The sequence below is a fragment of the Ipomoea triloba genome, chromosome 10, assembly GCF_003576645.1.
Source record: "Ipomoea triloba cultivar NCNSP0323 chromosome 10, ASM357664v1".
Classification (NCBI taxonomy): Eukaryota; Viridiplantae; Streptophyta; class Magnoliopsida; order Solanales; family Convolvulaceae; genus Ipomoea; species Ipomoea triloba.
This window is the reverse complement of record NC_044925.1, coordinates 23,848,204-23,868,117: the sequence shown is the minus strand read 5'-3', so window position 1 is coordinate 23,868,117 and position 19,914 is coordinate 23,848,204. Positions and strand designations below refer to the sequence as shown.

The 19,914-nt window shown below is 37.9% G+C and overlaps 5 protein-coding genes across 7 annotated transcripts; 2 read left to right on the top strand and 3 right to left on the bottom strand.

Annotated features, from left to right (window-relative positions):
* The first annotated feature begins 1,658 nt into the window (after positions 1 to 1,658).
* Positions 1,659 to 6,407, top strand: LOC116033530 (LRR receptor-like serine/threonine-protein kinase GHR1). Its single transcript, XM_031276276.1, has 4 exons — positions 1,659 to 2,051; positions 2,172 to 3,494; positions 3,679 to 5,223; positions 5,632 to 6,407. The coding sequence occupies exons 2-4, from the start codon at positions 2,432 to 2,434 to the stop codon at positions 6,213 to 6,215; spliced, it is 3,192 nt and encodes a 1,063-aa protein (XP_031132136.1). The 5' UTR covers positions 1,659 to 2,051; positions 2,172 to 2,431; the 3' UTR covers positions 6,216 to 6,407.
* Positions 6,408 to 6,517: 110 nt separating this feature from the next.
* LOC116033531 (tubulin beta chain) lies at positions 6,518 to 9,216 on the bottom strand. Its single transcript, XM_031276277.1, has 3 exons — positions 8,611 to 9,216; positions 7,720 to 7,989; positions 6,518 to 7,509 (listed from the first exon to the last, which is right to left on the bottom strand). Exons 1-3 carry the CDS (start codon positions 9,002 to 9,004, stop codon positions 6,839 to 6,841), a joined length of 1,335 nt encoding a protein of 444 aa, XP_031132137.1. The 5' UTR covers positions 9,005 to 9,216; the 3' UTR covers positions 6,518 to 6,838.
* A 460-nt stretch (positions 9,217 to 9,676) lies between these two features.
* LOC116032267 lies at positions 9,677 to 12,993 on the top strand. Its single transcript, XM_031274757.1, has 2 exons — positions 9,677 to 11,334; positions 11,977 to 12,993. Exons 1-2 carry the CDS (start codon positions 9,947 to 9,949, stop codon positions 11,990 to 11,992), a joined length of 1,404 nt encoding a protein of 467 aa, XP_031130617.1. The 5' UTR covers positions 9,677 to 9,946; the 3' UTR covers positions 11,993 to 12,993.
* LOC116032269 (putative germin-like protein 2-2) lies at positions 11,933 to 12,675 on the bottom strand. Its single transcript, XM_031274762.1, has one exon. It carries the CDS (start codon positions 12,658 to 12,660, stop codon positions 12,034 to 12,036), a length of 627 nt encoding a protein of 208 aa, XP_031130622.1. The 5' UTR covers positions 12,661 to 12,675; the 3' UTR covers positions 11,933 to 12,033.
* A 2,042-nt stretch (positions 12,994 to 15,035) lies between the features above and the next one.
* Positions 15,036 to 18,237, bottom strand: LOC116032268 (dihydroceramide fatty acyl 2-hydroxylase FAH1-like). 3 transcript variants are annotated; one of them, XM_031274758.1, is made up of 8 exons: positions 18,134 to 18,237; positions 17,857 to 17,917; positions 17,330 to 17,422; positions 16,719 to 16,915; positions 16,458 to 16,563; positions 16,220 to 16,366; positions 15,395 to 15,506; positions 15,036 to 15,303 (listed from the first exon to the last, which is right to left on the bottom strand). In XM_031274758.1, the coding sequence occupies exons 2-8, from the start codon at positions 17,905 to 17,907 to the stop codon at positions 15,257 to 15,259; spliced, it is 753 nt and encodes a 250-aa protein (XP_031130618.1). In that variant the 5' UTR covers positions 17,908 to 17,917; positions 18,134 to 18,237; the 3' UTR covers positions 15,036 to 15,256. The 3 variants fall into 3 exon arrangements, with proteins under 3 accessions (XP_031130618.1, XP_031130619.1, XP_031130620.1); XM_031274759.1 differs by having other exon boundaries at positions 17,857 to 17,914; positions 18,134 to 18,182; XM_031274760.1 differs by having other exon boundaries at positions 15,036 to 15,506.
* Between the last annotated feature and the right edge of the window lie 1,677 nt (positions 18,238 to 19,914).

Below are 19,914 nucleotides of genomic sequence, written 5' to 3'. Positions count from 1 at the left end.
TAGCAGTGGATTTTCAATGAATAAAAAGTCCTAAAAATATTGGTCTAATAAATGATAAATTTGGAGCAAAAAAATGAAAAATCATACGTAAATTTACTATAAATGGTAAATTAGATCTTTGATTCTTGCCACAAATATTGAATTTGTATTAATATATTTGTGTATAAAAATATATAATTTGATATTAAAGCTTTAAATTGAATTGACTTAATTTATTTATTTATAGACCTATGGTAAATTTACGGGTCCAAGATAAAATAAAGAGAAAGACATAAACCTAAGTTATAAAAAAATGAAAATAATGATAAAAAAAAACATAAAAAAGAAAAGGAAAAGGAAAGTGCGGGGCCCAAAGCTCATTGAACATAGTGAAAGCTATTCCCCATGCTTCTTCGCATACTGCTAGTCTGCTACACTGCCATCACTGGCGTGATAGCGTCACTTCCCAATTTTTTTTCAAAATAATAATAATAATAATTATTATTATAATATAATTATAATAATGCTTCGTAATAGTAATTATTAAAAAAAGAACAGATTAATAAAACATGGAATTTCCTGTCCGCACTAGACGAAGATTCCTTTGCTTTTTGGCGGGTAAAATACTCTTAATTTTCCTCATTTCCCGCTAATACTGTTCTCTAATCTAATGTCGTCTTTTTGCTGCAGATTTTTTGTTAATTTAATGAAGAATAAAAATACTACTATAATTATTAAAAGCACTGAACAAAATTTATTATTTCATATAATATAATTTATGCTCAGCATAAGGGACATGAAATACGCTTTATACAAAAGATGATAATATAATTAGAGAAAAAAATGTTTTTTTTTGGTACTTTCTAATGGGCTGATTTCTCGTATAAAGAGAGAATGCTTTTGAAAATAAATTTTAGTAAAGTAAATGCAGATTTACTCATAATTACTGTGAATTAAAAGCCAAAATGGCATTCCAAGAACAGAACAAAACACAACATAGGTGCCCGCTCAATTAGTTCGATTAATTACTTTAAACTTTTAAATTAATATAATTGTGTAGGATTCAGATCTCACTAAAAATATGAAAATCATAGAAGATCTTAATCGACTGTGCACAGAATTAGTGTAATGTGACATGAGAGAAGCTAACTTAGTTAATTAAACTTATTACCACAAAAGTCATGTTCGGAGTTTGAATTTCACTGAAAATTTAGGGATCACTGAGAGACTTTAATTAATTAGAGGTGATGAAAATTCTTTATGTGACTCGGAATTTATCTACTTTAGTGATATTACATAAGCTCGAAACCTGATACATATATTAGGCTATCTCTATTAGTTGATTTTTCACAATTTGTAAGAAGATCATAGATGATGTGGAAGAGGAGAGGAGATAGAATGGATGAGCTCTTCTCGTAAAATGGTGGTTTTTTGCCGATCCCAAGAGGCAAAGAAAAATGAGTTGGACGCATACAATGGCACCGAGTCGGGCGCGTGCACATCAATCAATCCCTGTGTCTTTTTTTTGTTTTTTGGCTTCAGAATTATATTTTTCTCTTTCTTTTCTATCTCTCACTTTCTCCTCAAAAATCACCCAAAAATCTCGTTATTGAGGTTGCTCTTACGTAGCAAAATACAAAACAAAAAACAACATAGGGCCGTAGGGGTGTGTGTTTGGTCTTTCACAATCCGCCACTCGTGACACTTGAAGTGAGAGAAAGTGATGGAAGTAGAGAGAGAGAGTGAGACTGGGGAGTGAAATCGTCCAAGAACCAAATGCTGACAAAAAGAAATGCTCAAAGTCATTAGCTTTCTGGGTTTAAAGTGCTTTATCTCTCTTCTCTCAAGTCTGGAGAGAAAGCAACACTAGGGTTTGGGTTTTATCCGATTTGTGATGAAAATGCCAGCATGTGTTTGTAAAGGCCAATGCTTTTTCAATCTTAATGGCATTCAATGAAGGTTGACTGCTGATTCAGACACCCATTTACTCACAAGAGCCGCTCTGTTTACTGATTTTGCACAAGTTTTGAGCTTTGGTTTCTGTCAAAGAATGAACCCTGGAAGCAACTGAGGTACATTCTCGTTAACAGAAATTCCTTTTTAATCCCAAATTCTTTCTTGTTTTCCTTGGGTTAGATCTCTGACAATGACCAAATGTGTTTTGTTTGTTTCCATTTATTGAATTGTTACAGTTTGCTCAAGCTAGAATCTTGCTCTTCTGTGGCTTACAAGTGTTCATTTACTGGATATCTGCTTGGAACCATAAGTTCTTGTTATCTTGTTTTGAGCTTAGGTGTTTAGGGTGTTTTGTGAGATCTCAGGATCTGTTTGGCTCTTGACATTGAGCTTCTGCATGAGTTGGTCAATTTCTGTTCTGTGTATCTGCTTTCTTGGTGTTTCAGACATTGAAAGCTTAGAACTTTAGTGAAGTGAGACTAGTATTGGGGTTAGGATGAAGCTAATTAGGCTTTTGATTTTCGCGGTTTGGTTTGGATTTGCCATTGGGCAGCTTCCTTCACAGGACATTTTGGCACTGCTTGAGTTTAAGAAAGGGATCAAGCATGACCCAACTGGTTATGTGGTTCAGTCATGGAATGAGGAGTCCATTGACTTCAATGGCTGCCCTTCCTCATGGAATGGTATAATGTGCAGTGGCGGGAATGTTGCGGCGGTTGTCCTTGACAACTTGAGTTTATCTGCAGTTGTGGATTTGGGCGTGTTTGCCAACCTCTCGATGCTCGTGAAGCTCTCGATTGCAAACAATTTCATTTCTGGGAAATTGCCCGACAGCATTGCAGAGTTCAAAAGCCTCGAGTATCTGGATGTGTCTGGCAATCTGTTTGCCTCATCTTTACCACCAGAAATTGGGAAGTTGGGGAGTTTAAAGAATCTTTCTTTGGCTGGGAATAATTTCTCTGGTTCGATTCCGGATTCAATTTCAGGGCTAGCCTCGATAGAGTCATTGGATTTGAGCCACAATTCCTTTTCCGGGCCATTGCCCTCGTCTTTAACCAAGTTGTCGGGTTTGGTGTGTCTTAACCTATCCATGAATGGGTTTACCAAGAAAATTCCCAAAGGATTTGAGCTAATGCAAAAACTCGAGGTGCTTGACTTGCATGGTAATATGCTCGATGGTCATTTGGATCCAGAATTCTTACTGCTTACCACAGCAGCTTATGTTGACTTTAGTGGGAACCTGCTTGTGAACTCTGCTTCTCAACAGCAGTCATTTTTGCCCGGTATTTCTGAGACTGTCAAGTATTTAAACCTTAGCCATAATCAGCTTACGGGGTCACTTATAAGTGGGGGTGAAGCCCAAATATTTGGGAACTTGAAGGTTTTGGATTTGAGCTACAATCAACTCTCTGGAGAATTACCCGGGTTCAATTTTGTATACGATCTTCAGGTTCTCAAACTGAGCAACAATAGGTTTTCTGGATTTATCCCCAATGATCTTCTGAAAGGGGATTCTCTGGTTATGACAGATCTGGATTTAAGTGGCAATAGCCTCACAGGTATGGTTATAATTATAAGTTTGATTTTTCGAGTAAAATCTTATGTCCATTTTCAGTTTATTGTTCTTTTTCAAATCGACAACACTTTCCCTTTTTCAGAGAAGTGTAAAGATAAAATTTTGTGTTGTTGATTAAACCAAAAATAATTATGTTCCCGTATTGTTTTGCGATATTCATTTTGCAGGGGCAATTAGCATGATAACATCGACAACACTGAACATCCTAAACCTATCCTCGAATGCACTTTCTGGTGAACTTCCATTAGTGACGGGAAGTTGTGCTGTTCTTGATCTCTCTAAAAACCAGTTTGAAGGTGGACTGTCCAGATTGAAGAAATGGGGAAATATTGAATATCTTGATCTCAGTCAAAATCGTTTGAATGGGTCCATCCCGGAAGACACTGCTCAGTTTTTACGTTTACATCACCTGAACCTCTCGAGGAATACCCTCAGTGGTTCTCTTCCAAAAGTTATCACACAGTTCCCTAAACTTACAGTGCTCGACCTCGGCTTCAACCAGTTGGGCGGACCTCTTCTCACCGCTCTTCTGACGTTACCTACTCTCGAAGAACTTATCTTGGAGCACAATTTGTTCTCTGGAGGCATTGAATTTTCTCCCCCTCCATCCAGTGGCTCAAGCCTTCGTGTTGTTGATCTCTCTCATAATAACCTTTCTGGCTATTTCCCTGATGGGTTTGGGTCGTTGACCAGGCTTCAAGTGATTGATGTATCGGGAAATAATTTCTCTGGTTCTCTGCCATCTTCTATTGGTGACATCAACGCTCTAAGTTCGTTAGATGTTTCGAATAATCAATTCAGCGGGCCATTGCCAAACAATCTTCCCAGTACTCTTCAAAGGCTGAATGCATCAGACAATGATTTCTCGGGCACTGTTCCGGAGAATTTGAGAAAGTTTCCGTTATCATCTTTCTACCCTGGCAATTCAAAACTCCAATTTCCTAATCCTCCTCCAGGCTCGGGCCAAACTCCTACTGGAAGTAACAAAAAGAAACCACTTAAAACTATAATCAAAGTGGTTATAATCGTTGCTTGTGTGGTTGCTCTTGTTATCTTGGTATTGGTCGGTATTCTTCTTTGCTACGTGCGCAAAAGAAGGCCTCGTCCACATGTTACCGACAAAGACATTTACCGTCAGTCCGCAACAAATCCTTCTGATTTGAGCAGAAGAGAGGGTGCTAGCGGTTTAGTAGTTTCAGCGGAGGATATTGTGACCTCACGAAAAGGAACATCATCGGATATAATTAGTCCCGATGAGAAAATGGCAGCAGCCATAACGGGTTTCTCTCCGTCTAAGACCAGTAATCTCTCTTGGTCGCCAGAATCTGGAGATTCATATTCGGCTGAAAACCTTGCGAGATTGGATGTCAGGTCTCCAGATCGACTGGCGGGTGAGCTCTATTTTCTCGACGATACAATCTCGTTTTCACCCGAGGAACTTTCGAGGGCCCCGGCTGAAGTCTTGGGCAGAAGCAGCCATGGAACATCCTACAGGGCGACCCTGGATAATGGCTTGCTTCTCACTGTCAAGTGGTTGAGAGAAGGGGTGGCTAAACAGAGAAAGGATTTTGCCAAGGAGGCTAAAAAGTTTGCGAATATTAGACATCCAAATGTGGTAGGATTAAGAGGGTATTACTGGGGTCCCACACAACATGAGAAACTTATTCTTTCAGATTACATTTCTCCGGGAAGCCTAGCAAGTTTCCTCTACGGTAAGTTTTACAATCCTTATTTTCATACTTGCAAATGGTTTTGTTTAATATCCTGCAACATCTCTATCTTTTTTGTTCTTTTTGATTTCCTGTTTTTATAATTTTGGTTTCTGATTTTATGTGAATATGGTTAGATGTATTGCACTCTTGAATGTGACTCAATATGTTTTTGTATTTGAGATGAATAGTGATACAATTTTAGTGCCCAATTATTCATGGGGTTTTGTAGTGTAACTTTAAATGAAGTAGGTAGGATCTTACTCCTTGGCCATGTGGAAATGAAGTACGCTTAGAGTGTAATGTGATTCTTTAAATAGATAAATGACAACTTTTAGCTTCTCTAATTTGATAAGTGATCTTTACTTCTATTAGTTCTTTATGGCTTTCTAACATACTGTGCTTGTGCAGATCGACCTGGAAGAAAAGGTCCGGCTTTAACCTGGCCTCAAAGACTTAAGATAGCAGTTGATGTTGCGCGTGGCCTGAATTATCTCCATTTTGACCGTGAGGTTCCACATGGGAACCTCAAAGCAACCAACGTGCTGTTGGATGGCCCTGATCTTAATGCCCGGGTAGCTGATTACTGCCTGCACCGCCTCATGACCCAAGCAGGAACGATTGAGCAGATTCTTGATGCAGGAGTGTTGGGTTATCGGGCACCAGAGCTGGCTGCCTCCAAGAAGCCACTGCCCTCCTTCAAATCAGATGTATATGCTTTTGGAGTGATATTGTTGGAGCTTCTAACTGGAAAATGTGCGGGCGATGTGGTTTCTGGAGAAGACGGTGGGGTTGATTTGACAGACTGGGTGAGGTTGAAGGTGGCGGAGGGTCACGGTTCTGATTGTTTTGATTCCGTGCTGTTGCCTGAGATGGGGAATCCGGTGGTCGAGAAACATATGAAGGAGGTTATGGGAATAGCCTTACGGTGTATACGCTCTGTATCGGAGAGGCCGGGGATCAAGACTATCTACGAGGACCTATCATCTATATAATGTGATATTTAGCTTTTGGGAATCAAATAGCTCATTGGTCTCCCTTTTTTTGTTCAGTTGAAGTAGGATTGTTAGTGTGGATGAACTAATTCTATTAACCATTGCTGTATATTGTGGGGCTGTGTTGCTAATGACATTTTGTGCTTAAGTGCCCAAAAAAAAAGTATATTTGGGGCTGTGTTTCTACTTAAATCGTACAAAGATACAAAGCCTTAACCTTTCATTTCCCTTTTCTGTATATGGGGAAGAGTTCTCTCAGCTCAAACTAAATATACTTTAATGGAAACTGAAATATCCTTCTCACTTATATCAATCAATACATTTATCCTTTAATCAACTGTTTTTTTGTTAATATTTACAATCAATGGCTACTCCAAGTATCCAACTTTGGTTGAAGAGTATGATCCTTAAAGACGAAAATGAAGTAGCAAAGCACTTGCAAATAACATCGAATTACAAAGGCATTGTAACAAACTCATCTCAAATACAGATGATACAACATTATATTACATACAACCAATAACTTGATCTATCTGGTCCATTCAAGATGAAAACCAAACACCCATGAGAAAACCGACATATAGTACAAGTGTTGGGCAAAGTGAGCGGAAGCCGAAGATACCTCAAGCACACACCTCTTCTTCTTCTTCCTCGTACTCCTCGTCATCGACAGTTGCATCCTGGTATTGCTGGTATTCAGCAACGAGGTCATTCATGTTACTCTCGGCCTCGGTGAACTCCATCTCATCCATCCCTTCACCAGTGTACCAGTGCAAGAAAGCTTTACGCCTAAACATGGCTGTGAATTGCTCACTGACACGCCTGAACATCTCTTGAATTGAAGTTGAATTTCCAATAAAAGTGGATGCCATCTTCAGACCCTTTGGAGGGATGTCACAAACACTGGATTTTACATTATTCGGAATCCACTCTACAAAGTACGAGGAGTTCTTGTTCTGAACATTAATCATTTGCTCGTCGACTTCTTTGGTGCTCATCTTACCACGGAACATTGCTGAGGCAGTTAGGTAGCGGCCATGACGAGGATCAGCAGCACACATCATGTTCTTGGCATCCCACATCTGCTGGGTAAGTTCAGGGACAGTGAGGGCTCGGTATTGCTGGGAGCCTCTAGAGGTCAAGGGTGCAAATCCAACCATGAAGAAGTGCAGTCGAGGGAATGGGATAAGATTAACAGCCAGTTTCCTAAGGTCAGAGTTTAGCTGTCCAGGGAATCGAAGACAGCATGTCACACCACTCATTGTTGCGGAAATCAGGTGGTTGAGATCACCAACTGCAACATGGGAAAGCAAAAAATAAAAATATAATATCAGGATGTAGAATACAATTGCTGTGAAAACATTAAGAACAACGAAAGCCATCATGTCAATGAAATGTTGCTATGAATATTATGTAGAAGATCACAATATAAAACAAATTATCAAATTACGTTGTCAATCCTATTTAATTTGAATGATGGCAAAGTACATAAATTAGCACTTACAGGTAGGAGTTGCAAGCTTGAGAGTACGGAAGCAGATGTCATAAAGAGCCTCATTATCCAGAACCATACACTCATCTGCATTCTCTACTAGTTGATGAACAGAAAGAGTAGCATTATATGGCTCAACAACTGTATCAGATACTTTCGGTGAAGGGAAGACAGAGAATGTCAACATCATACGATCTGGATACTCCTCCCTGATCTTGGAAATGAGAAGGGTGCCCATACCAGACCCCGTGCCTCCACCCAAAGAATGGCAAACTTGGAAACCTGTTTATTCATAGGGAAAGGAATAAGCATACAGAAAAGGTGGTACATGGATTAAAAATATTAAAATCACTTGGAACACCAACTTCATCTTATAAAGATGCTAAGTATATTAACAATACATTCAATCAATTAAAGTAAACAGAAACACTCAGATGTCACAGCCAACAGCCAACTCAGAATGTGACATCATTATGTAATCAAGTGTCAGCTAAAACCAAGCTTCAAAGACTCCCCTCTGATCAAAATAAAAAACTTCATCAACACCTCCGAATCTTCACATTTGCTGACTTCCAGATTCCAGACAGGATACAGAAATTACTAAACAATAGCATGCTTATGCGTGCACAAATGAGCTACGTGAAAATTTTCTAATAACAAAATCAAGACAAATACAAATGAGCAGTCCTTGTTCCCATATATACCAATTCAAATCCTTCAATATTTTTGTGTTTGAGCCAAAAGGAAACTATTGAAAATGTTCAGATATGTGCAGATTCTCAATCAACAGTTCTGACAAATAGTCAGTAGATCACTAGATCTACCCCTAAAAAATATAAACAAAGAACTACAAGCAGAAATTATTACTACGTACAATATAAATACGCAAGGAAAGAGAATAACCTTGCAAGCAATCGCAGTTCTCAGCCTCCTTGCGGACGACATCGAGGACTGAATCAATGAGCTCCGCGCCCTCGGTGTAGTGGCCCTTGGCCCAGTTGTTCCCCGCGCCAGACTGACCAAAGACGAAGTTATCGGGGCGGAAGATCTGGCCGAAGGGGCCGGATCTAACGGAATCCATGGTACCAGGCTCGAGGTCCATGAGGACGGCACGGGGAACGTATCGGCCGCCGCTGGCCTCATTGTAGTAGACGTTGATGCGCTCGAGCTGGAGATCGGAGTCACCGCTGTACCTGCCGGTGTGGTCGATGCCGTGCTCGTCGCAAATCACCTCCCAGAACTTGGCTCCGATCTGGTTACCGCATTGACCTCCCTGAATGTGAAGGATTTCTCTCATCTTACCTCGCTTTTCTCCTCAAAATCCGAATGCAAAGCAACAGTCAGACGATTCTCTCTCTCTCTCTCTCTCTCTCTCGATCTGCTCCTATTTCCTTCTCTCTCTTGATCTGATTCGCGGGGATTGGAGAAATAAAATGCGGAAAGGTAGAGAGATTCTATCACTCGCCAAAAAGTTTTGTTTCGGATAAGCAAACAATCTCTCCGAGTCTGAGTCCCCTGAGATTTTATTTTTATTTTTTTCCTTCTCTTTTACGTAATAATTATTATTATATCAAATATTTTTTAATAGACAATAAAATTGTCATTTAAAAACATGTAATCCTAACCCAATGGATAGCTCAAGTAATAATTGAACTCTTTTTGTGGGAAAAAATTTTAGTTGAATTCGGGTTCGATGGTCCGTCTCAATCCGTGAGGAGACGAGTTAGATGTTTGATCTCATTAAATAGTCAATCCGTCTCACTATTGAAATTCGTAAGACGGTCATGAGTTTGAGTATTATTGAACGATATTGACTCAGTTGATTAAGAAAGTAATTATTAACATATATTACATTATTTATAACAGAATCGGTAATACTCAAAATTGCGGGCCATTAAAAAAACAAATTTAAAGTTCCATTAAATACCCATATATATTGAGTGGCTTTATAGAGATCTTCTGGAATTTGAAGTGGGATTTTGGGAAGTTGTATTTAACGCCTGTCCGCTTGACTTCTTGACAGCTCAGACAGTGCACTGAATGCCACGCCCATCTAACTGCCGGATTTATTTCGTCTTCTTTCCCAAATGCATCAATTTTTAGGGCTTCGGCTTCTGCATAATTCTATACTCTCTGATCTTTCTATACGCATGGATGCTTGACAAATATACACAAATCTCTTCCTAATTGCAAAATTTTCGTTTGGAATTTGGCAATCGGGGCTGTAGCGGGAGGAGCCATGCCGTTGCGGTTTCCATGGAAGAAGAAGAAGACCGGTACCCGAATTTCCCAGATGGTGAAGGATCAATTTCACCGGAGAAAAAACGCCGCGTCGCCGCTCGTCGTCGAGACCGGTTTCCCCACTTCCATCGTCGATCTCATCGTTAATCATCGTGATAGGTTCAAGAAGCCGTCGTCTCCTTCTCTCCGCTCGAAGAAAAACAATCCTCCGCCGCCCGCGCCGCCTTTAATCGATGATCTCGATTTCGTCTCTCCGCCACAATCACCGCCGCCGCCGCCGTCTACATCTCTGACTTCTCCCGCTCTTCTGATCTTGCCTCCGGGAATTGCAGTTCCTATTACGGGTGAGCAAGAAAGCGATGCCCCGAGTCACAGAGGAGAATCGCAGCCGCAGGACATAGTTATTCAAGGGGAAGATGGTATCTGCAACACTGTGAAACCCAATAGGGTGTTAGTGGTTGTTCTAATGATTTTCTTAATGGTTGTTTTGGCTCTGGGGACGAAGAAGTTCGCTTTGGGGATCACCGTGTCGGCGTTCTTGTTGTTCTTTCTTGAGTACCTGGGAAAACACGTGCCCGGGTTCTTCACACCCTATTCCAAAGCGAAGGAGAGGCTAAGGCCGATAGTGATGGGAGCCTGGAGTTTTGTGAGCTCTAAAATGGCTAGATTAGAGGAAGAGGAAGAGGAAGAGGATTGCCTTTTCAAGGCGCCGCTGGTTGAGTCAGTAAGCCCACCAGTCTGCTCTTTTGGGGAGAGTGATGGAAAAAGTAGTGTAATTCAGGAAATTGAAATGGAAGAGCTCGAAGAGGTTCAATACAGAAATGAGAAAAGTTGTGAAAAATCCTTTTTTGATCGGAAATTGAAATGTGAAGGAGATTTGGAGGTTCGGATGGAGAAAGAAACAGAGGTTAGAAGTGAATTTTCTGAATTCAAGATAGGAGAGTCTCACAAGGCCAAGATAAAATCCAAAATGAAATTAATTGTTCCAAAGAAGTTTAGAAGCTTGAGGAAGAAACCAAAAGACTTGGAAACTGAGTTAACCCTAACTGGGGACAGTAACTTTTCTGTTCTTGAGGAAAAGGAATATCATCAAGAGTTAGAATTCGAACACGAAAGCAAATTGAATGGTATTGTCAATGCAAGAGATGCTTGTGAAGCCATAAGCAGTTCTGTGGAATTGATTGATGGAGTAGTGGAAACAATGGTAGTTGCCAAAGACAATTCAATAGAAAAGGAGGAGAATTCTGGATATATGGTTCTCTTTTTGATTGCCCTTCTTGGTCTAGTTGGAGGTCGAGTCTTCGCACTTCTGTTTATCTTGGCATGGTGCTTCTTGTCGAGATCGAGAGAAGCAATAAGGAGATGCTTAAAGGTTCCTACAGTCAGGTCATTTATCAATGTCTGAACTCGTTTGATAATCCACTTTTTAGTTATTGTTCATAGTGTTTTGCTTCATACTAAATGCTGTTTAGTTTGAGATTATAATTTAGTTCTTTGACAGAAATGTTCTTTGGTTACTGTTTCTTGTAGTATGAACTATGAATTGTAAATTTACAGCTATAAGATTACCCTGTTTAACACTTGTTCTGAATCAAATCTTGTGTTTATCTTGGCATGGTGCTTCTTGTCGAGATCGAGAGAAGCAATAAGGAGATGCTTAAATGAGCCTACAGTGAGGTCATTTATCAATGTCTTAACTCGTTTGATAATCCACTTTTTAGTTACTTTTGCTTTTGTGTATAATGTTTTGCTTCATATGAAATGTTGTTTTAGTCTGAGATTACAATTTAGTTCTTTGACAGAAATATTCAATCTTTAGTTGGTGACTCAACTGTTTCTTGTAGTATGAACTATGAATTGTAAATTTATAGCTACGAGATTACCCTGTATAGCACTTTTTGTTCCGAATCAAATCTTGGATGCCTGGCAATATGCTTGATTCTGTTATTTAGTCAATTCTTGTCTTTTAGCTATACTCTGTATATCATAAAATGTTTATTGTTCTTATTATCTGCAAACAATGTACAGAAGATACATATGGTAATATATAAATACTGATGAAGTTGGATAAAAGAATGAAAACAATCAGAACTGTGAGCGGAGACTCTTAATAGTGGCACGGTTGACTTGGAAGGCCTTGGTGAGCACATCATTGTTGATAGGTGGATTTGTCCCGAAGATGGAATTGGCAACAGAGATGACACCAGGATTCTGGCTGCTCAAGAAGGCAATAACGGTGGCATTTCCAGGGCCAACGTTCTGTTGGAAGTGAACATGTCCTGTGGGGAAGACAAAGGCATCGCCTTCCTGCAGGACCTTGGTGATGAGCCGGTTCTCTGGGTTGGATGTCACAAAGCCTACACTGATCTTACCATGCAGGACCAACAGTATCTCAGTCGCCCGAGGGTGGATGTGTGGTGGCACGACACCTTTGGGGAGGTAGTCGACTCGCACTGTTGAAATGCCAAGGGTGTTGAGCCCTGGGATCTGGTCCACAGTGAGGCGGTTAATGCTGGTACCATAAATGCTGAAGTTGCCAGCCACGTTGAGCCCACTATAGGAGAAGTGGTGAGCTTCTACCTTCTCGGGGTCCAAGCAAGGGAAGCCATTGACCCTGATGGACGAGGAGCCACTGAAATCTGCAACGCAGATGTCTTGTAATGGACTAGGCTCCGACGCCATGGCAACAATAGCTGCTACAAGACTTAACATGATAATGCTTTGCTTTGTAAGGAACCTCATCTTCTTCTTTTTCTTCTTCTTCTTCTTTAACTTGGGAAGTTAGTTATGAGGAATGGATGTTCAGCTTCCCTATATATAGGAAGGAAGCTGCCGCATGAGATGCATATGAGACAAAGATTTGGCTTCAATTAAAGCCTGATTTGGTCAAGTCATCTTTGGCTTATGAATGATCATGTCAACTAGGAGCTGGGAATTGAAGTGGTCTTCTAATGTTAATATGACACGTTGTTTTTAGTTTTTTTGAATAGTGATGAACCTTTCGTTATGGCTAAGTTTTTTTAATGAAAACAGAGATTCAAATAACGTCTTTTTGTATGATCATGCAACATTATTTACTAAATCCATTCTAAATGATGATGTAGACCGAAGTTGGATTGAGTCGTTATTAGCATGGTGAATACAAAGTCAGCCTTGAAGGCTAAGTTATTTGGATCTTGCTTTTAGGCTTTTAGCTCCATCGCCCCCCAAGCCGACTTGATCGGCATATACTGGATCGTTTCTCTTGTAATTTACAACAACTAACAAAAGTAGTAGTAATTAATGGGATTGTGTTTATTTTATTTTTATATTTTTTACATGGGAGGAAGAAGAAAAAGTCAGTAGATAAACTTGGTCCAAACAACACGAATGCAGTGTATGAGTTGTTATCGAGTTAGTGTAAGAGTTTGCCTCTCTGTTAATATGTTGTTTGCCAAAATATCCCAAAATGGCCATCGCAAGGAGAAAGGAGAGAATAATGCAAATATCTAGTTTGTCAGAAGTAACATATCATGTTAACTAATATATGAGATTATGAGAATCACTTTGTTTAAGCTACTTTCAAGTGGAAACGAGTTTTATTGTAAAAAATGTTGATGTTTATAACAAAAAATTACAAAGTGCAGTAAATTATATTTAAATTGTACTTAAAATTTGTGACTCTGAAAGTACATCAAACAAAACTATAAAGTATATCTAATGATATCTAAAAGTGTACTTTGGCTAACTTTTTCATATCATTGCTTGTATGTACTTTGTAGTTTCGTGTTTAAATATTTGTAATATTTGTCAAATTAAATTATCATTACATTTTCCTCTTTTTTTTCCTTCAACAGTGGAAACAGGGAAAAGAGCGGCTTCCCCTATCACAGTTTCATATTCTCCTTCTTTTAGAGTCATTGATTATCCTAAATTGATAACTTACATTAATTTGCACGTTTTACATAAAATCTTGTCCTCACTCAATCCTTCTTCTAACTTGCCCTTACTAAATGACCCAAAGTTCAATTGTTAAACCAAAGTGTGACACATATATTGTACATAAACCCTCCCAGCCAAAGTCACAAAAATTTTCAGCGTAACCAATCTTGATTAGCCTCAAGACTCCTATCAACATTAAATTTAATACATAGAGGTTTTTTTTTAAAAATAATAATAATAATTTTAACTTTAAATTAATTAGAATAAAATTTAACTCATTTTATCATATTTACAATTCATATAAAATTTTGACGATTTTCTTTAAGCCGGGCGCATACAAAAATACTAGCTGGACTCTTAAAAACTACTCCTAATTTTTTTTTTGAATAATAAAACTTACTCCCAATTTTTACTCACACTAAATGTTCAAATTTTATTAGAGGAACAAAAAAGTATTGGATAAAAATCATGACCCCTTATATTAAGTAATTAAAACATGCCAGTAAAAAAATGAATGTACTCTGCACATATTGCTAATTTTCCCTAGGCTAATATTAGCCACGAATATCAATTTCCATAGCTGTTCTTTCTTCCCTTGATCGTCACGCAAACGTTTTGCTGGAATTGAAGTGGTCTTCTATCTTTCTTTAGTATTATTAGAAAGTTTGATTGATACACAAATTCAAATGTAAATATGACATAATATAATTATTTTATTTGATAGCTAATAGATAATATAAATAAGTATATAGTTATGATCGTGCATGCAACATTATTTAATAAAAAAAATATTTGATTCAATTTTTTTGTCTGATATAATATAATAGTATAATAATGGATGGATAGAATACTTTTACTATATCCCATCTATATTATTATCATTATTGTCAAACACCTTGTGTGCTTAGATGACAGATAGTGATTCTCCCATATGGGAAGTCATGAGATTGAGCTTCAGTGGAGGCGAATTGTAACATGGTGAAATACAAAGTTAGCCGCCTTGAATTGCCTTATCAAAGGTGGCCAAGTCTTTTGGATGTTGCCATTACTCTATTAATTTTGTCCACACCAAGCTAACATATACTCGGTTAAGACCTGGTTGGATTAATCTCATGAAAATTAGCAACCAATGTCAATTAGAATTCAAGTGCAGAAACAACCATGAATATGAAAAGAGCAGAAAAATATTTATTGGTCTATTCCTTCACCATATATCTTCATGAGAGTAGTTTACAGTACGTACGTCCAAAGTAAAGCATGCATGCATGCGCGTTTGGGAATATAATTGAAGATGGAAATCCTAGCAAATTAAAGTGGCGTAATTACAATATTGGTGTCAGTGGGAGGCAAACGCGACCCAAAAATATGCTACAAGAAGCGGAGAAGATCAGATCAGAGCATATGAATGTTGAGAGAGATGAAAACAAAAGCTAGCTAGGCTGCGCTGGCTATTTGATCACTTCATCTGCTCTGCAGGTTAAATTTAATTAATTACCTAGCTAGCTAGCTAGCTTGCTTTAGCTACTTTTGTTGCTGGTTTTCGTCGGCGGCAGAGTTCCGAACACCCTGTCCCACAACGTCGACGTGATTCCAAATCCTTTGTCCTGAATTTTGAAGTGATGATCCATGTGAAACCTCTGCACATACACACAAAAAAATAGTTCAATAGGGTTAGTTTCACCATTTCTCAACTTTCCCTATTGAGAGCATAATAATATATAAAGCTAATAATTAAATGTAAAGTTTTGGACCAGCAAACTTGGTCGAGTTGTTGGCTTGATAATAATAAGGTTTCGAAGTTCCATATAGCGTTGATGGCAACCCCAACCAATGTGGTTAGGTTGTTGGTTTGGTAGCCATTAAGGTTCCAAGTCAAGTTTGGGGTAACTCCTACTCGGACTGTTGACATGATAACTACAATATTATAAGTTCTGTATAATTTAATTTGGAAGCTAAGTAACTCCAACAAAGTCGGTCAGGTTGACATGGTAACCACAAGATTCCAAGTTTTGTATAGTTTGGGCATAACTCCAACCAAGTTGGTTAGGCTGTTGGTTTGATAATGACATGATTCCAAGATCTACTATGTGTGAGCGGCCTTCTTAATTTGAGATAGTAAAAAGGTATGTAACCTATAAACCTAAACTAATTTACCTCATTGTGATCATTTGCTGGTTAGGATCATAATATAGGGTAGGGTTTATCTCATACTCACCCTTGAGTTGTGGTAGGATTGTAGCTTCTGATTTTCCTTATCACCCAAAATAAATATATAGTTTCACTGTCTATCAATTTAACATTTTCGTTGAGACGGAAGAAGGCATTATTTAAGAGTTTTGTGATAGTATACCTTGAGATGATGGGAAACCCCTGTCAATGGCTTGCCATGGTGCAAGTAGTAATGAGTGCAGTCGTACATGACATATCCAAGCAAACCTCCGGCGAGCAAGGCGGAGGAGTAGATTAGCGGAGCTAGAAGTTTAACCAGGTTCCATATCTGAACCCAAACATCATCAGATCGAGAAACATAACATCATAAGACTACTGGCGTAGGCCAGGTAGGAAGAATATTGAAGAAACTAACATACGGGCACGAGTAAAATGGCGGTGGCGGCAGGAGGGAAAACCAGGCGCATTCCATCCATCGGATGTTTGTGATGGCACCCATGGATTAAATAGTGGAAGGTGTTTGACCTGCATAAATGCATGCACCATGCATGAAAAACAAATACGAGTCTGTTTGACACAGCTTAGAATTTATTTTAAACTATTAATAAGTTATAAGTTCTGTTTAATAATATTAGCTTAAAATAAGAACTTAGTTTATAGTACTTAACGTGCGTACGTACCAATATCCAGATGGTTTGATGTGGAAGAGGAAGCGGTGTAAAGAGTATTCCATTAATGTCCATATACAGATGCCGACAAGCATTGTTGCGGCTAGAACAGGAATAGGGATTCCCATGTTTACCGAGGTCGAAGCAAACCAACACACGACCGGCAGCCATATGCTTGGAATTGCCCACCACGGAGTCAGAGTCAAGAACTGCATCAAACCCATGTATAATAAATTAAAAGCCCAACCAAATTAGACTCCTAGACTAGAGTCCATGTAACACTGTGGACTCTGACAGAGGTACATAATTCATACTTGTAAAGTATAAAATTTAATAACAAAGACACATATATATGTTATATATTTACTTATTTTTCAAACCTGATTTAAATACAAAATTTGACACGCGATTATATATAAATATATAAGAAGCGGAGATTCAAATCTATCACCTCTTAGGTGTGTTTAGCTCAGCTAAAAGTCTAAACTGATAGTTGAATTACAACTCTATGATAACATATTTACTCTGGAGTATATTATATGCTTAAGCACCCTAGTCCAAGTTAAAAAAAAATTATATAAATATTGATTATCATCAAAGAAAATGGTATTATTATAAAGTACCTCCATAAAGCCATTTGCAAAGAATCTTGGGCCATCCTTGCTTACAATTGGTTGATGAACCCACTCCTCATATGCATCCCCAAGATGGCCAACCTATAAGTTAAAGTACCAAGTCATTGAATACTATTTCTTTTGTTCCAAAGTTCATTATTGTAACAATTGATGAATTAAGCATGCAATAATATTATAATTTGAACTAAAGAATCACAAATAATAAGACAATTATACTTAATAAGACCAATGCAATTCGCACTAATTAATTGGGAAACGGGTAGAAAATAGATCACTCCTACTCGATCGGACTTGAAATCTTATAGTATCAACTTGGTTTGAGGTTGTCCTGAACCTATAGACTAAAAATAGAAAAAGTTGGTTTAAGGATATCACAATTTAAGGAATGATGGCACTAATTGGCTGCTAGTGTTTTCGATCATCCATGATTAGTGCCACACATTAAAAAGAGGATTCTCACATATCAGATCTCCAAAGAAATATCAAGTAATTAAAACTTTGGTAAAAGAGATCACCTGGAAAACAAGTGGCTTGTTCAAATCCACAGTGAAACCCTGTGCGACCATCTTGGCACTCCTGACACGACACAAATTAAAACGACACAGAAACGGATAAGAATTTATAAAAAGCAAAACCAGCCCGGAGAGATCCCTTCACTGTACTATGATGTTTGGTACGTGGGAACCGCAAACGCGAAAGCAAACCGATAAAACCATATGTAGCATTCAAATTAAACAATATTAATCTGATCGAATCCTAATCAAAGTAATTAAATTAAGATTAATTGGGTACCAAGGTGTGACAATGCCGGATGGAAGCTGCGATGCTGAAGCAATAGGCCTCTCAGCGATCGAACAAATTAATTAAAACTATTTTTTTTTTAAATTTGATTTATTTTAGTTTGTTGGATGAGAGAGAAATGGGGCGTGGGGTGTGGTGAATGGGAGATGAGAGCGTTGGAGAGATTAACGCTTTGATTTGTGATGGAATACGTAAACGTTAGGAAGTTCAAACCTTATACACTAAGAAATCTTTGGGGAGCCACTAACATGTATATAAATTTCTTCAATTCGTGTCAATCAAAATCCATATTTTTGTATTAAGCCCAATTATGTATATGTACTATTTCGATTGTTTCAATACTATTAGCACTAATCTCTTTATAGTACGAATACAATCAAATATATTATGTGGTTGTATTTGATAAAAAAACGTATCACTCAACACATTAGGTACATAAATATACAGTTTCCATTGACATTTGGTATAAAAATATTATACGAGATAGTCACCATATATGTTCTACATTATTTTGTATGGTTCATTAGTTCATATTTAGTGTTATTTGTGATTGTAAGTTCACAGCAAATATTATTAGCATATTGTGGATTACACCGTTTGGACCAACTGATTGCATATTTGCATCAACTCCCCCGGCCTGCTCCCCCTTGATTAACCATTGTGACACTAAATATATTCAAGTGTTAATTCATTATATTAATCCTTGGATTGATTAACCCGCCAACAACAGTACAATAACAATAATGTACGAAGAAATAAATTAAACTATATATAATCCTAAAGTTGGCGAAGCAATTTAGATTGATTGGTATAATGAATAATAAACATAAACATGGATGACAATGATACAGTACCATACCCGGCCAATTACCCATATGGGAATGAGAAGAAAGTTTAAAGTTTACTCACTCTTTGCAAAAATCCCTGCCTAGGCACCCGCCTAGGCGCTAGGCGCTCCTGGATCGAGGCGAATTACTCCCTAGGCGTCCGCCTATGTGGCCCTCCGCCTAGGAGGCCGCCTAGCGCAGTAGCGCCTAACTCGGCCGAGTTAACTCGCCCAACTCGGCAGAGTTAGCCGAGTTAACTCGAGCGAGTCGGCCTTGTTAATTTTATTATTACATTTATATATATATAAATTTATTTATTTATATAAGTAAGAGAAGTAAGAGATATATATATAATATATATATATATAATATAATATATGAACACATGAATTAATTTTTTGTTTTTATAGGTCACCGCCTAGACCGCTTAGGCGCTAGTCTACCGCCCGACTAGCGCCTAGCGCCTACTGCAACCATGAGTTTACTACTACTACACACCACATATTTAAATTAGCTTCATATATAACACATGTAAATTAAATAATTATAAAGTACATAAATATCAACATATTTTGTACAATTTGTTATAGGCAAAAAGTTGGGTGAAAGCTTCTTACGAATCCTTGTATGTGACATGGGTAAGTCAATATGAATATTTAATATCTATACTGAAAAATGTAATACTAGTAAGAAATAAATTGTACTTTTGTAACAGAGTTAGTAGTACTCAAAAAAAAAAAGTCAGAAAAGTGTTTATTACTTATATGGAAAATTAATTGTAATACTGTTAGAAGAAAAATGTAATATTTTACATTTTGATTTAAAAGTATTACATTTTCTCAAGTAACAAATACTTTATTCTTTATTAGTATTACAATTTTCAATATAAGTATTACATTTCTATATTGATTCGACCCGACCCATCTCACGGACAAGGATCCGTAA